At 43.2% G+C, this 12,444-nt stretch overlaps 2 protein-coding genes across 3 annotated transcripts; both read left to right on the top strand.

Annotated features, from left to right (window-relative positions):
* The first annotated feature begins 296 nt into the window (after positions 1-296).
* Positions 297-7,808, top strand: LOC124473975 (potassium voltage-gated channel subfamily G member 3-like). Of its 2 annotated transcripts, none has more exons than XM_047029780.1 (2): positions 297-1,206; positions 3,829-7,808. In XM_047029780.1, exons 1-2 carry the CDS (start codon positions 587-589, stop codon positions 4,472-4,474), a joined length of 1,266 nt encoding a protein of 421 aa, XP_046885736.1. In that variant the 5' UTR covers positions 297-586; the 3' UTR covers positions 4,475-7,808. The 2 variants fall into 2 exon arrangements, with proteins under 2 accessions (XP_046885736.1, XP_046885738.1); XM_047029782.1 differs by having other exon boundaries at positions 297-1,236.
* A 172-nt stretch (positions 7,809-7,980) lies between these two features.
* LOC124473986 (cytochrome c oxidase subunit 7A-related protein, mitochondrial-like) lies at positions 7,981-9,698 on the top strand. Its single transcript, XM_047029800.1, has 3 exons — positions 7,981-8,160; positions 8,625-8,759; positions 8,884-9,698. The coding sequence occupies exons 1-3, from the start codon at positions 8,092-8,094 to the stop codon at positions 9,022-9,024; spliced, it is 345 nt and encodes a 114-aa protein (XP_046885756.1). The 5' UTR covers positions 7,981-8,091; the 3' UTR covers positions 9,025-9,698.
* The last annotated feature ends 2,746 nt before the right edge of the window (positions 9,699-12,444 follow it).

The raw sequence follows: 12,444 nt of genomic DNA, 5'->3' as shown, positions 1-12,444 counted from the left end.
CCTGGTCTAGAGAAGGAAATGAAGGCTAATCAATTATAACAAGATTTATAATTTATCATCACGCAATAATGTGGACTTTAACTGAGATGGACGGAGAGAGGAAGATGGAAAAAGAGAGAGATGGAAAGAAAGAGAGAGAGAGAGAGAGAGAGAGAGAGAGAGAGAGAGAGAGAGAGAGAGAGAGAGAGAGAGAGAGAGAGAGAGAGAGAGAGAGAGAGAGAGAGAGAGAGAGAGAGAGAGATGCGTGTGACATCATTGCTGGGATTTGCTGGGGAAGACTTGTTAGCTTGGAGAACTGCGCTCGCGGGCTTCACTGCGATGTCGCGCACAGGGTGCGCGCTTTGTCAATAGACTTCAGGGCACCTCGGTCGGCTAGAACTATTAGAGGGGACAATGACAAAACTACAACTGTCAGTGTCCATTCGCGTTGGCCATCTGTTGATACGCCAAAGTGGACTTCAAGAGGGATAACGTAAAGCCTAATGTTTGTAAACTGTTTCCAAGGAACGAGAACCGTCTCATTCCGCTTCATCTCAGACGCAGAGTGCCTTTTTTCGGTACAGTAACACCTACAAACAGCTGGAAGATGAAGTTTGGAAAGAGCATTTGTATCCTCAATGTGGGTGGTACAAAATACGCGTTCTCTAAAGACGTGATAAAGGATTTCCCTCTGAGTAGAGTGAGTCGCTTGCACAAATGTGCGTCGGAGAAAGAAGTTTTGGAAGTGTGCGACGACTATGACCGAGAGAGAAATGAGTTTTTCTTCGATAGGCACTCCGAGGCTTTTGGTTTTATTATGTTGTACGTGAAGTACGGCAAACTTAGATTCGTACCACAGATGTGCGAGTTGTCATTCTACAATGAAATGATTTACTGGGGACTGGAGAGCTCTCACCTGGAGTTCTGCTGTCAGCGAAGGTTAGATGATCGGATGTCTGACACGTATACGCATTTTTCTGAGGAAGACACCATAAAACACGAGGGAGGGTTAAGGGGAGATTGTTTGGAGAACCGCGAGGGCGCTGACAGTGAGCAGTCAAAGTGGCTTGAAAGAATGAGAAGGACTTTTGAAGAGCCAACTTCTTCGGTAGCAGCACAAATTTTGGCCTCAGTGTCCGTTATATTTGTCATAGTGTCCATGGTGATGCTTTGTGCAAGTACCTTACCAGACTGGAAATCCGCTGAGAGCAGCGTGGAGGAGCAAAGGTACACAGACTCATTAGAGCATCCATCCGGGTATCTATGTCCTACATTACTTTCTTCTTATTTCTTCCTATTTCATGTAATACATGTTGATGGCCTAAGTGCGATGATGTTGGGCCGGTTGACAACCATAGCATATGCTATGTGTTTCCTCCTCTATCCCCTTTTTTCAAATGACAGGGACAATGTTGGGCATGTCAGCTATTCATTTTATTTATTAGTGTCCATAAAGCTCCCCAAAACGTCAACTCGGCTGCTGGATGATGATGTCCTACGCATCTTAATGAGGAAAACTATAGTCAATGTTTTAATTGTGTAAGGATTCAATAGCAATTTGTAATCACGTGCTTACAACGCACAAAATAATGTCTCAAAACGCAAAGTAATGAATGATTTTCCATTGTGCAACTGTCATGTTTTGTCTACAATTGTTTGTATTTTATCTTTCAGCACTAAAGCTCCATATAGCTTTAAACGCCGAGGAGCAGCCAAAGTAGGACAGAATTGTGGCTGTCAGACAATTAAGATTCACACAAATACATGTATATTGTCATGTTATTGAATTTTATAACCTTTACAATTTAAAACAATACTTTGGTTGTTTCTTCTGAGTGACTGGTGAACTAAAATATGCCAATTCGTACTGTCAAAAAGGCGTAGGGCTTGGTCGCTCTCCACGGTGCTGAACTAGAGCTGCGATTGCGATTGTCAGAAAGAAGCAACTTTTATGTTGACCATGTCAGATATCATTGTACGTTACACGTTTAAATGATTACTTCATTTTGTCATACACTATTCCATTTGAAATTGCCATTTTATAAATGTTCTGGGTTGGGGGTAGGGGACTTTATTAACCCAAATCAACTACCGTTTGTATGGGCCAATACTTGTCCATTCGTCTAAAGATATGTTTCCCATCCCTCTTGTCTGGCATTAATCTGCTCTTTAATCTGTGTGTCTGTCTGTCTTGTATCCATGACTGCCACGCGGACCCCTCTCAAGGTATTGGTACCTGAAGGGCACCCAAGAGCATGTGTGTGTGTATGTGTGTGTGAAGGAGAGATAAAGGAACAAGAGGTACATTTGGGGATTAGCACAGTGTGTGAGTGTGCATGTGTGTGTGTGTGTGTTCAGGTAAACTCCGAAGGTGTTTCAGGTAGGTTATAGTTCTATAGATATTATTGATGCAAGGTTGTTCCATAAGGATGGACTTTCCATGTGAAAATAAGTTTCACAAAATGTTGCAAATGCCAGTGTCTTCTATTTTTATTTTCTGGTTTTCACAAGGGTGTACTAAAACCTTACTGAAATCCACATTATTATCACGTAGATGGCAATAGTGTGTTACAGTCTTTGGCAATTCTTTTCACAATGATGTATATGTACACTCCAAACTTTTAAAAACTTCCAGCACATTTCAGTCATGAGTCATTAGAAGAACATAATTGATGATATAGAAATCCCGTGCATGTATTCTTATTCAGAACAAAATACAATCATGTGTATGTACTAAACCTATAGCACTGCTGCATAGATGATCAACATGATTCAGTAGTTTAAGTATTTCTATCATTTATATAGAAATATATACATATATGTATTCTAAATTTTGCAGGTTACAAATATGTATAAGCGATTATGAAGAATGTGCTTATCTGAGAACTGTACCTGGCATTTGAATGGCTGACTAGAATCTCTTCACTCACTTTCTGTTGTGATCCTTCACATTAGCCTGACCTTCTTTAAACCCAAAAGCCTCGTTTGAGACTAGGTCTCAGCCAGATCAGTCTGTTCTGTCACCTGTCAGACAAGACAAAAAAACTGTCATTGTCAGTATTGTCTCTATAAATCCTAACCTTTCTCTCAGACACCTGGATCACAGAGTTGCTAGTCTTTCTCAACCTGAAGGCCTAGCAATGCACACGCTCAGGCTTTGCAGCGTTTATAATAGATAGTATGTATACTTCCCAATCATCAATCTGGCAAAGACAACGATGTAAGGCAGTGTGTGCTCGCAGGGTGTCTCTGAATCTTAAAGGGTTGGTCCGTGTAAATAACCCTACTCTGACCAGGACTCAGACCATGGTTTCTCACTAGACAGCAAACTGATTATTTTCTATTGTGCATACGTTCTGTTGTTGTGCTATAATACCAAAGCTCACCAGCAGTTAAAGAGGGAAGCTCAATGAAAGATATGTTTAAACTTAAAGCTTCTAATGGATCAATCAATCAAGGTTTCACCACTGTAATCAAGTTGTCCGGGTGATTGACAGCTTCTCACCCAACAGAACTTTCCTCTTCCACTGCTTCAAAACAGCTGTAGTCACGGCATATAGTTGATGTTTGAGTATGTAAGTCAGGGCTGTCCAACCCTGCTCTTGAAGATTTACCCTCCTAGGTTTTCACTCCAACCCCTTATGTGACAAACATGACTGATCTTGACGACCAGCTAATTATTATAACCAAGTTTGCTGGATTTGGGTTATATAATTAATGTACAGGATGAAAGCTCTACAGGGTCAGGGTTGGGCAGTGGAACTGCCATATATAGCAGTCCTGCTCTAGTGGAACCCCAGTCTATCACTGTAGCTGGTGGTAACTCTACTTGGTCTCTCCCTTCTGCAGGATCATCGAGGCCGTGTGCATTGGCTGGTTCACCGCAGAGTGCATTGTCCGTTTCATGGTGTCACGGGACAAGTGTGAGTTTGTGCGGCGGCCCCTGAACATCATCGACCTCCTTGCCATCACGCCCTACTACATCTCCGTTACCATGACGGGCCTGACAGGCGAAAACTCGCAGCTGCAGCGGGCCGGTGTGACGTTACGCGTTCTGCGCATGATGCGCATCTTCTGGGTCATCAAGCTGGCGCGCCACTTCCTGGGCCTTCAGACGCTGGGCTTGACGCTGCGGCGCTGCTACCGTGAGATGGTGATGCTCCTGGTGTTCATCGCCGTGGCCATGGCCATCTTCAGTGCTCTGGCCCAGCTGCTGGAGCACGGCCTGGACCTGGAGTCGGGCAACGAGGACTACGCCAGCATCCCGGCAGCCTGCTGGTGGGTTATTATCTCCATGACTACCGTGGGATATGGAGACATGTACCCCATCACTGTGCCCGGGCGCGTGCTGGGTGGCCTGTGCGTGGTAAGCGGCATTGTGCTGCTGGCACTGCCCATCACCTTCATCTACCACAGCTTCGTCCAGTGCTACAATGAGCTGAAGTTCCGCTCCGCTCGCTGCACCAGGAGCCTCTCTGCAGAGTTCCTCAACTGAAGTTCCAGGGCCATTGACCATCTGCCCAATCATACGCAACCCCGCTGGATCCATCCATCCCTTGGAACATCCATTGGAAATGTGGCCTCTTTTACTATCTTAGACTCGTACTCTTGTTATTCATGTACACATATAAGGTGGATTTTGTAAGAACATATATGATGTGGGTTTCACTCCGTACAATCTCCTTAGTCGCCTTCAACACTGACTCAAGGTACAGGGTTTACAGAAGCTAATGGCAGCTGGGATGGCTTCCAGGGCTGCAATGATGACAACGATGCAGAGTGAAGATATCCATAAGAGGGTGTGACTGTGGTGTAACTGTGGGAGGTCAGTTGGTGCGACATCAGACCTTCTGAGGCCTTCAAATACTGTGGATTATATCTAACCTGTGCCAGCCTCACCGCGTGGCATTTCAATTTAGTTTTCACATGGTGATGTGCCACTGAAAAATAGGCTTTGGGGTCCACTGTCTTTATAATCCCACACGTCTGGCAACCTGGTGGTGTGCGAATGTTAGACTGCTCTGCGGCTTCCTAGGTCTCTGCTCTATCCTAGCTACCTTGTTTTTTATTGTTCACATGGACCGTTGAAGAAAGGACCGCAAAGTACAACGAACCAAAGCATTTCAGTGCACTATACACTGTAGTTACCCTTTAATCTCATTCTTCGGTTCCGTATGTTCAAGCTTTGATGGGTGAGTCCATCATTTCTGTCTGATTTCTCCAGTCCCAATGCTTTGAATTTGAATGAGCCCATTAACGACTCAAACATGGTCAAAATGTCTAAATATATTTCCCATTCCACCTGCATATTAAACGCAGGGTGCCTTTGAAAGGTAATGTTCCAGGCAGAGTGGGGGTGGGAGAGACTGTGGATGAGAGGAGGAGAGAGCTGTGTGGGTCTGTCAGCTGTATAGGCATGTCTGTAATGTGGAACACCTCGCCAGAGAGCGAGAGCGTGTCATAGAGAGGTGGGTGGTTTGGCTAACACCACGCAGCGCTGCTGGAGGCCTTGTCTCTCCGACCACAACCTCCGGAGCGCTACGGGTCTTCTGACTGGGGGAGTGGAACCGCACTGGCTTGTGCTGCAACCTTATTGAACCCCTCTGTCTGCCTTAGCTGAGACATGAGGGGCAGACAGGCACAGTACAAAGCACAGCCGTTGCCACGGTACAGGTACTCCTCGCAATGTTGTTGTCTGAGCCACCCGCTCCTCCTTGGTACACTGTCGACACCACTTTTGGGTGGCCGGTGTGACGCATTCAGCCTCCTCGCCTCTCTTCTCACTGCCAGTAGGTATTTGGGCGCCTCTCCTCTCACTGCCAGTAGGTATTTGGGCGCATCTGAAACAGCTTCTGTGCCCACTGTATTTTCCATGGTGGAAGAATCACGTCTCCTCACATTAGTCCGCTCTGGGATGAAATCTCTCTTATCTCCAGCAAGCCACTGTTTCTCTCCCTCAGACATTCTGCAAACAGTTATTCAGCTCACAGCCTGCATCTGTGAGGTTACATATGTATTAAAACTGTCTGTTGACTTCATATTCAGAACTATTTTACTATTAACTATTTCGAAGCAAATTAATTTACAATCAGTTTTGAAGTACACTGAATATGGTCAGAAGAAAGTCAGTCATTGCCAAAGGGCATGAATATTTGAATCCCCTGATTTTGAATATTATTTCATTTCTAAGGTATATTCTACTTATGATTTATTCCACAAAGAAACTATTTCCAAGTGGGTCTATTCCACTAGGCATTGTGAAATGATGGACATATATGATCTGGTATGGATATTGGTTGCGTTGACACAGCAGGTCCTGTGATTTTTCCTCAGGAGAATGGTATTTTTTTCATTGGCTCCACAGTCCCATCTGCTTTGTCTGATCTCCACATTCCAAACACTCAAAGCATTCCAAATGGGGCTTTACTTCTATTAAATATTAATGAGATTGATTGAGCTCATTACTTCGTGAGCTACCACTCTGTGTAATTAGCTCGAGTGAGGAAAAATACGACAAAATGTAAATCAGGTTTTGTACAAAATGTATACCTTTGTTACATAACATGATGCAGTGAAAACAGCACCGTTGGAGGAATTTCGCATGTCCTGACGATGGATTTGGTTAATTTCCAATGGAAATGGAAAACAGATTAAGATCTTGTCACCTCAACATTCCCTCCACTCTTTACCATTTCACCACACATTTTTTTTAAGAGCAACATCAAATATTTTAAATGTATCCAAAAATGAGCCTCCATTGATGATTATGTACAAACTAGATTAAGTGCACTATATACCTGAAGTAAACAAATTCAGTATTCATGTTCACCCCTGAGCACGGGGGGAAACTGTCGCAACACATAATGTGTCTTAGCTGTGAAAAGTACTTCCTCTCACCTTCTCTCTCCAATTTTCACTCACACATGTAACCCCTTGTTTAGTTCTACACATCAATAATGAGTCATGATGTCATATGAAACAGGAATTGGATGAGAAATAGCAAACAAGACGGTCTAGTTTCCAGATCTGAGTCTTCTGTCCCTACATTTCATCTGTGCAAGCTCCCTGGTTCCTTATCCATTTTAACATCAGAAAGGTGATGTGATAGTTATAATATGCCTTTTCTGCAGTTTGTTGGGCTTGGGTAAGACCTTGGACCTTACACCTCTGGATGTTTGAGCTGCATGCAATAACACCAGTGGTATATCTCTCTCTCTCAGCATATGTGCAGCTTTCTGCTAACACACATATACAAGCACGCGCACACACACATTATTAGGGTTTCGGAAGGTAACGCAGTGTTAAGGTCCAGAATAAGGCTCCATATTGTAAGTAAACAGGAGAAAAAATCCCACCTGTCTATCAAAACAGCTCAGGTTTAATAAAAAATATGAGAACAAAAGGTCACCAATAATGAAAAATCCACCTACAGGCTCTCACACAGCCAAACTAAACATTCAATCACGTTTTTCAAATAGCCTACAGGATGTGGTCTAGACTTTAACTGTAGTATGCCTTGTTCACTAATTATAATGACACATTATGATGTGGCCTAACATTCTAATAGTCGTACATCTGATGGGTTGACTTGTATCTCTCTGACTTTAAAGCCGACTGCCATTCGGTCCCTCCTCCTAAATTCACACTCAGATACCCTTTACTGCTGCTTGAATGTAACAGTGCAACATTGATCTTTTTAAGAAATAACTGTTATGCAGAAATGTGTCTGTCCAAATCGTTTATAGTTGTTTTTTTTAAGAAACTGGCTATTTTGTATAGATCCCATGTTTTCTGATATAACTGTTAATATGGTTGTAATAAATATAAAGTGTAATCCCATTTTCCTTGTTTTAATTCCTGGTCTCTGTTAAAATTATATACTACATGAATAACAGTGTATCTAGAAAGTCCTACAATAAACCTGCCTTATTTGAAATATCTATTGATCCATTTTTTAAGTAAGGCATATACGAGACACCTAATGTCCTTATTGGGGTCCTTAAAAATCAGTCACGTTCATCGCAAGATAGCTACTAGAGCCCCGGAAGCTACAAGCAACCTTTCGTACAATTGAATATTTTGGTTCACCTAAGTACTATCTTTCTATATATAATGTACTATAAGATAAGCGGTGTAACACAAAAATTAGTCGGAGCGGCACCGACAGCATATGCCCCTCAGGTGAGAAAATAATTGTTTTTAACCGGGGGAAGTACAATCCGGAGTGACCTTCACTCGTGGTTGTAGTTGTAATGTAGCTAGTGCGTTAGCTAACCAAGCTAACACTAGCACATAAGCTAACTAACAATTAGTACCAGTAATACCACCACCGAGATAAAGGCCAAGGGTGTCTCTAAACGAATATCGCGTAAACAGCTACTGGTATCAGTAGATGCGTAAGTTATATGTAGACCTAACTAAAAAGTAGCTATAACGTTTGCTAGTATCTAGGTACCCTAGATAGCTTAGCACAAGTATTGCATTGGGGAGCTTTGAACGGGTTGACAGACTATTGCCACAGTACTACTGTCAGTAGCCGCAAAGTATGTGTAGCTAGCTATTTGCATGGTGACATCTAGATAGCTGATGTTGAATTTCGTCGTGTGAATTTCGTATTAAATAGGAAACTTTTTACTATGTTTTAGGGGCTTAAGCTGACGGTGCCCACGGAAGCCCCACCACTCATATTTGCCACCCCAACCAAAGTGGTGTCAGAGGTAGCCCCCACAGTAGAGTACATGGGAAACAACAAAGTCCCAGACATGCAGAAACTCTTCCAGGTACTTGTAACGTCAGTTAGTAACGCATCAGGATTGCTGTGTTTATTCGTGAAATAATTAACAGAACTAATCTGTGCCCATTAACCAATATTAAGCATTATTTTGTTCCTCTTCCATATTGTAGAGGTCTGATGGTATCCCGGTCCACCTGAAAAGGGGCTTAATGGACAAGATGCTGTATAGGACCACCATGGGCCTGACCATTGGGGGTACTTTGTACTGCCTGATGGCCCTCTACATCGCTGCCCAGCCTGCCAACAAGTAAACTTGGGCCCACCACCTTGGGCTGCCCATTTCCTCATCATAAGATCAACAGGATTCAGCAGAACTGATATTAGGAGCAATGGCATGGACAGTGATGATTACGCTCACAAATTTGACAAAAGGAATTGTCTTGTAAGGATCCTCAAACCCTCCCTAAAAATGTTTTTCTTATTTATCACATAGGTGAATGTATGCATTTGGTTGCGTAAATGTATGATTAATCTTTTGGTGATTTTTTTTCACTGGCCCTCATCTTACTAGATTCTGGTGAGGTTGTGGGTTGTGTTTGCACAGGCCTATCAACAATAATGTCATATTTCAGTCACAAACGTCATCATCTTGCAGTTTATGTAAACCTCAGCCCTTCAGTAACTGTCTGAAAATAGTAGACTGATCTTTGGACAAAATAAACAAGGCACTTCCAAGACTAATGATGGAAAGAACATTAATGTTTGTGACAAATTAGTCATCATAGTATTCTGTAACATTGCCCTATGTTAAATTAACAGCTTAACATCCCCAGTTGTTGGCCCTGAGGAGTCGTATATATATATGTATTCTACTAGTTGGTAATAAACTACACTAACAGCCAGTGTTCTGTAAAAAGAGAATCTATAGTATGTATATGACAGGTTTCAAGTTTTTCCTTGAAAAATAAAGGGAATATTGTGACAAGTCTAGTAATTCTCTGAATAATTAGGTCTCCACATGACTATACATACTCTACATGAGTTTGAAACTGCCTTAAATTAATAACATGAAAATGCCCTGTTTAATTATGTTTGCTACATTATGCTTGCTGCATCACAAAACAGAAATAATAAACATCATACAAAGTACAGCAGAAGATCAATAATCAGAAGTGCTTAGTTCTACAGTATTTCACCTTAAGGAACGGTCAGTATTTACAAGACACATTGCAAAGTAACCACATCTCAGCTGCAAGGCACAGTGATCAATGCTTCCTCAGTGAACAGTGCTTACTTAAGAACAGGTCATTCCACCACTGGAGCATGGAAGGAGAATCACAGCATGATGGGGGTGCACCGACCTTTCTTTGCACAGGGGCTACCAGACGACTTGATGTCGCAGAGCAAAGCTCCTGAGCTGGTACATATGGCTGGGTGATTCCCCGAAGGTATGCGGGGGCTGTCCTGTTGCCCATAGCAGATGCAAATGTGAGGGATGTGTGCCTGATCCTGGTGGCAACTGGAAGCCAGTTGAAAGATCTCAGCTCAGTGTGTGGTGTTTTGACCAAGGGTGTTACTCTCAGTGACAGTGTACTACATTGAAAGATGTGTTAACCCAGCCTCTCACCACACAGTCATCCCTCACTTGTCTCAGCTCTTAGTAACCTGCTGGTAATAGAGTGGACACCAATCCAAATCCAATCCCTCTGTCTCTGTGTGATTTTGCAGTTGAAGAAATGGCGGTCGTGAATCTCATGTTTCGTTGAGAGACGAGGAGGTAGCATCACCGCCTCAGTCTGCATGAGGGATAGAAGCCTGCTGGGTCATCAAACAACTAAAGCCGTTGTGATCGCCCAATCTGTCTGGCTGTTTATCTCCGAGGCAGAGATGAAGGGGAGAGAGTGTCCATGGCGAAGGGCCCCTGTGGATGACAGAGTGGCTTAAGTCTTTTCTCGCAGTCTTGTTCCTGCTGTCTATGCTCAGGCACATCTTATCTGTATGAAACCATCAACTCATAACCAGTAATTACATATTGAGAAATTCTCATTACGAAGTATAATTTTGTAAACCGCTGCACAGCAGAGGATGCATTCACAGACATAAAGGGTATCAAGTTCAAAGTACACATATGACATGCACTGACAACACATACACATGCACACACACGTCGGCACACAGACAGGTGCACACACACAATTATGTTCATGCTATACGCTGCAGTGGTTCACATGGCAACAGCTGGCCTTTCGGACGTGAATCACACCTTGGGTGAAATTGTTAACAAAGGACCTTCTTTCACCTTGCCGCAGAATCTTTCCACATAAATGCTGCAGAAGAAGAAAAAAGTATATGAATTTGTTATTGGTCATCTCTTTGAAAGGCAAGGATAGGTGTCCGTCAAAAGGACAAATTCCAGGTGTTTGGGCAAAAAGGTTCACTTATTGATTCATCACTGAAGCATGAAGTAAACAAAGTGTGTGTCTTGGCCACAGGAAGTGGCAGTGAGGTTCGGGACAAAAAATTATTCTTTTGAAAATTGGTAACAAAAAATGGGAGCTGAAATTGACACGTTACACAGACTATCTTATGAAAGATCGGGATGAATGAATGTATAACTGTGCATGTATAATAATGCACAGGGCAAAACCACCAGTGGAGTTTAGGAACAACCTACATCCCCACATTCTGGATGACGGTGACATACCGGTTTGGTGACAATGGCAAGAAGAAAGGCTGGGGGTGGGGGGACTGAAGAATGAATCATCGTCTATGACGTTTATTACCACCCCTCCTGAAAAAACGACACCCTTTGTCTCTGTACTGGCGCACTTAAACTCTCCATTGGCAGATGAGATGCACTTCTCAAACCTCCCACGCTCCTAGGAGGGGAAAGATGTGTAGAACAGAGCACGTAGCTACAATGGCCTGCTGTAGGCAGGTGCAGTGAAACGTCCACACAAAAATACACAATGAAAAGGTGTCAGTGCATGTCATTCCCAACGGGGAGAAAGATCAACTCTGTGACAATTCACTTAACACAATCCCATTGCAGGAAGGTAACAACACAGGCATTTGCCACCTGCTCACTGACTTCCTCCACCCCTTCTTCAATCAATAATGCTCAATGAGCCTGCAAAGCCCCTGTCCTGTAGCTAACACACCGTGTGAATATGGAGCCCCCTTCCACCTGACAGGTTTATCAAAGCAAATGATTGGGTGGTGCAGGCTTGCCATCCAGCTGAGTCACTGCAGCATGTCCAGATGCCATGTGAGCTGGTAACAGGTGGACTGCAGCAAAGAGGTGTTTTTATCAGTACCACTGAGATCCTGTTCTATACTGGGGTGGTCAGTCAGTTAGTCATTCAAGCTGCCTGATTTTTTTCAGACGGGGTGCTAAAAAGCTTGCCTGGCTTTTGAGAGAAGGTAGCAGAGGTGGCTTATAATTTGGAGGCCACCGTTTTTGTGTATCTAGGTCGTCTACCTGAAGATTTTGTTTGGTTTGTTTGTGTGTCTGTGTGTGTGTTCATCTGACAAGGGTGAGAGTGGGGAGTAACATCCAGCACCTGATGAGGACCAATGACTTCCCAATCTCATTAATTCCTGAATTCTTCTTCTTTGCAGACAAGCACGTTCATTTGCCTAGAATTTACAACAGATGTTATGGCCGACCTGGCCATCAAACACTAATACGTCCAAAAACCACCTGGAGAGTTGTGGAGGTGGCAGAAGAG

The sequence above is a fragment of the Hypomesus transpacificus genome, chromosome 11 (genome assembly GCF_021917145.1).
Source record: "Hypomesus transpacificus isolate Combined female chromosome 11, fHypTra1, whole genome shotgun sequence".
Classification (NCBI taxonomy): domain Eukaryota; kingdom Metazoa; phylum Chordata; class Actinopteri; order Osmeriformes; family Osmeridae; genus Hypomesus; species Hypomesus transpacificus.
This window is presented reverse-complemented; position numbering and strand designations above follow the sequence as displayed.

Coding starts and splice junctions, on each gene's coding strand:
- LOC124473986 (XM_047029800.1), top strand. CDS start 8,092: ATGTACTATAAGATAAGCGGTGTAACACAAAAATTAGTCGGAGCGGCA. Junction 8,161..8,624: donor CGACAGCATATGCCCCTCAG/GTGAGAAAATAA, acceptor ACTATGTTTTAG/GGGCTTAAGCTGACGGTGCC. Junction 8,760..8,883: donor ACATGCAGAAACTCTTCCAG/GTACTTGTAACG, acceptor TCCATATTGTAG/AGGTCTGATGGTATCCCGGT.
- LOC124473975 (XM_047029782.1), top strand. CDS start 587: ATGAAGTTTGGAAAGAGCATTTGTATCCTCAATGTGGGTGGTACAAAA. Junction 1,237..3,828: donor TCATTAGAGCATCCATCCGG/GTATCTATGTCC, acceptor TCCCTTCTGCAG/GATCATCGAGGCCGTGTGCA.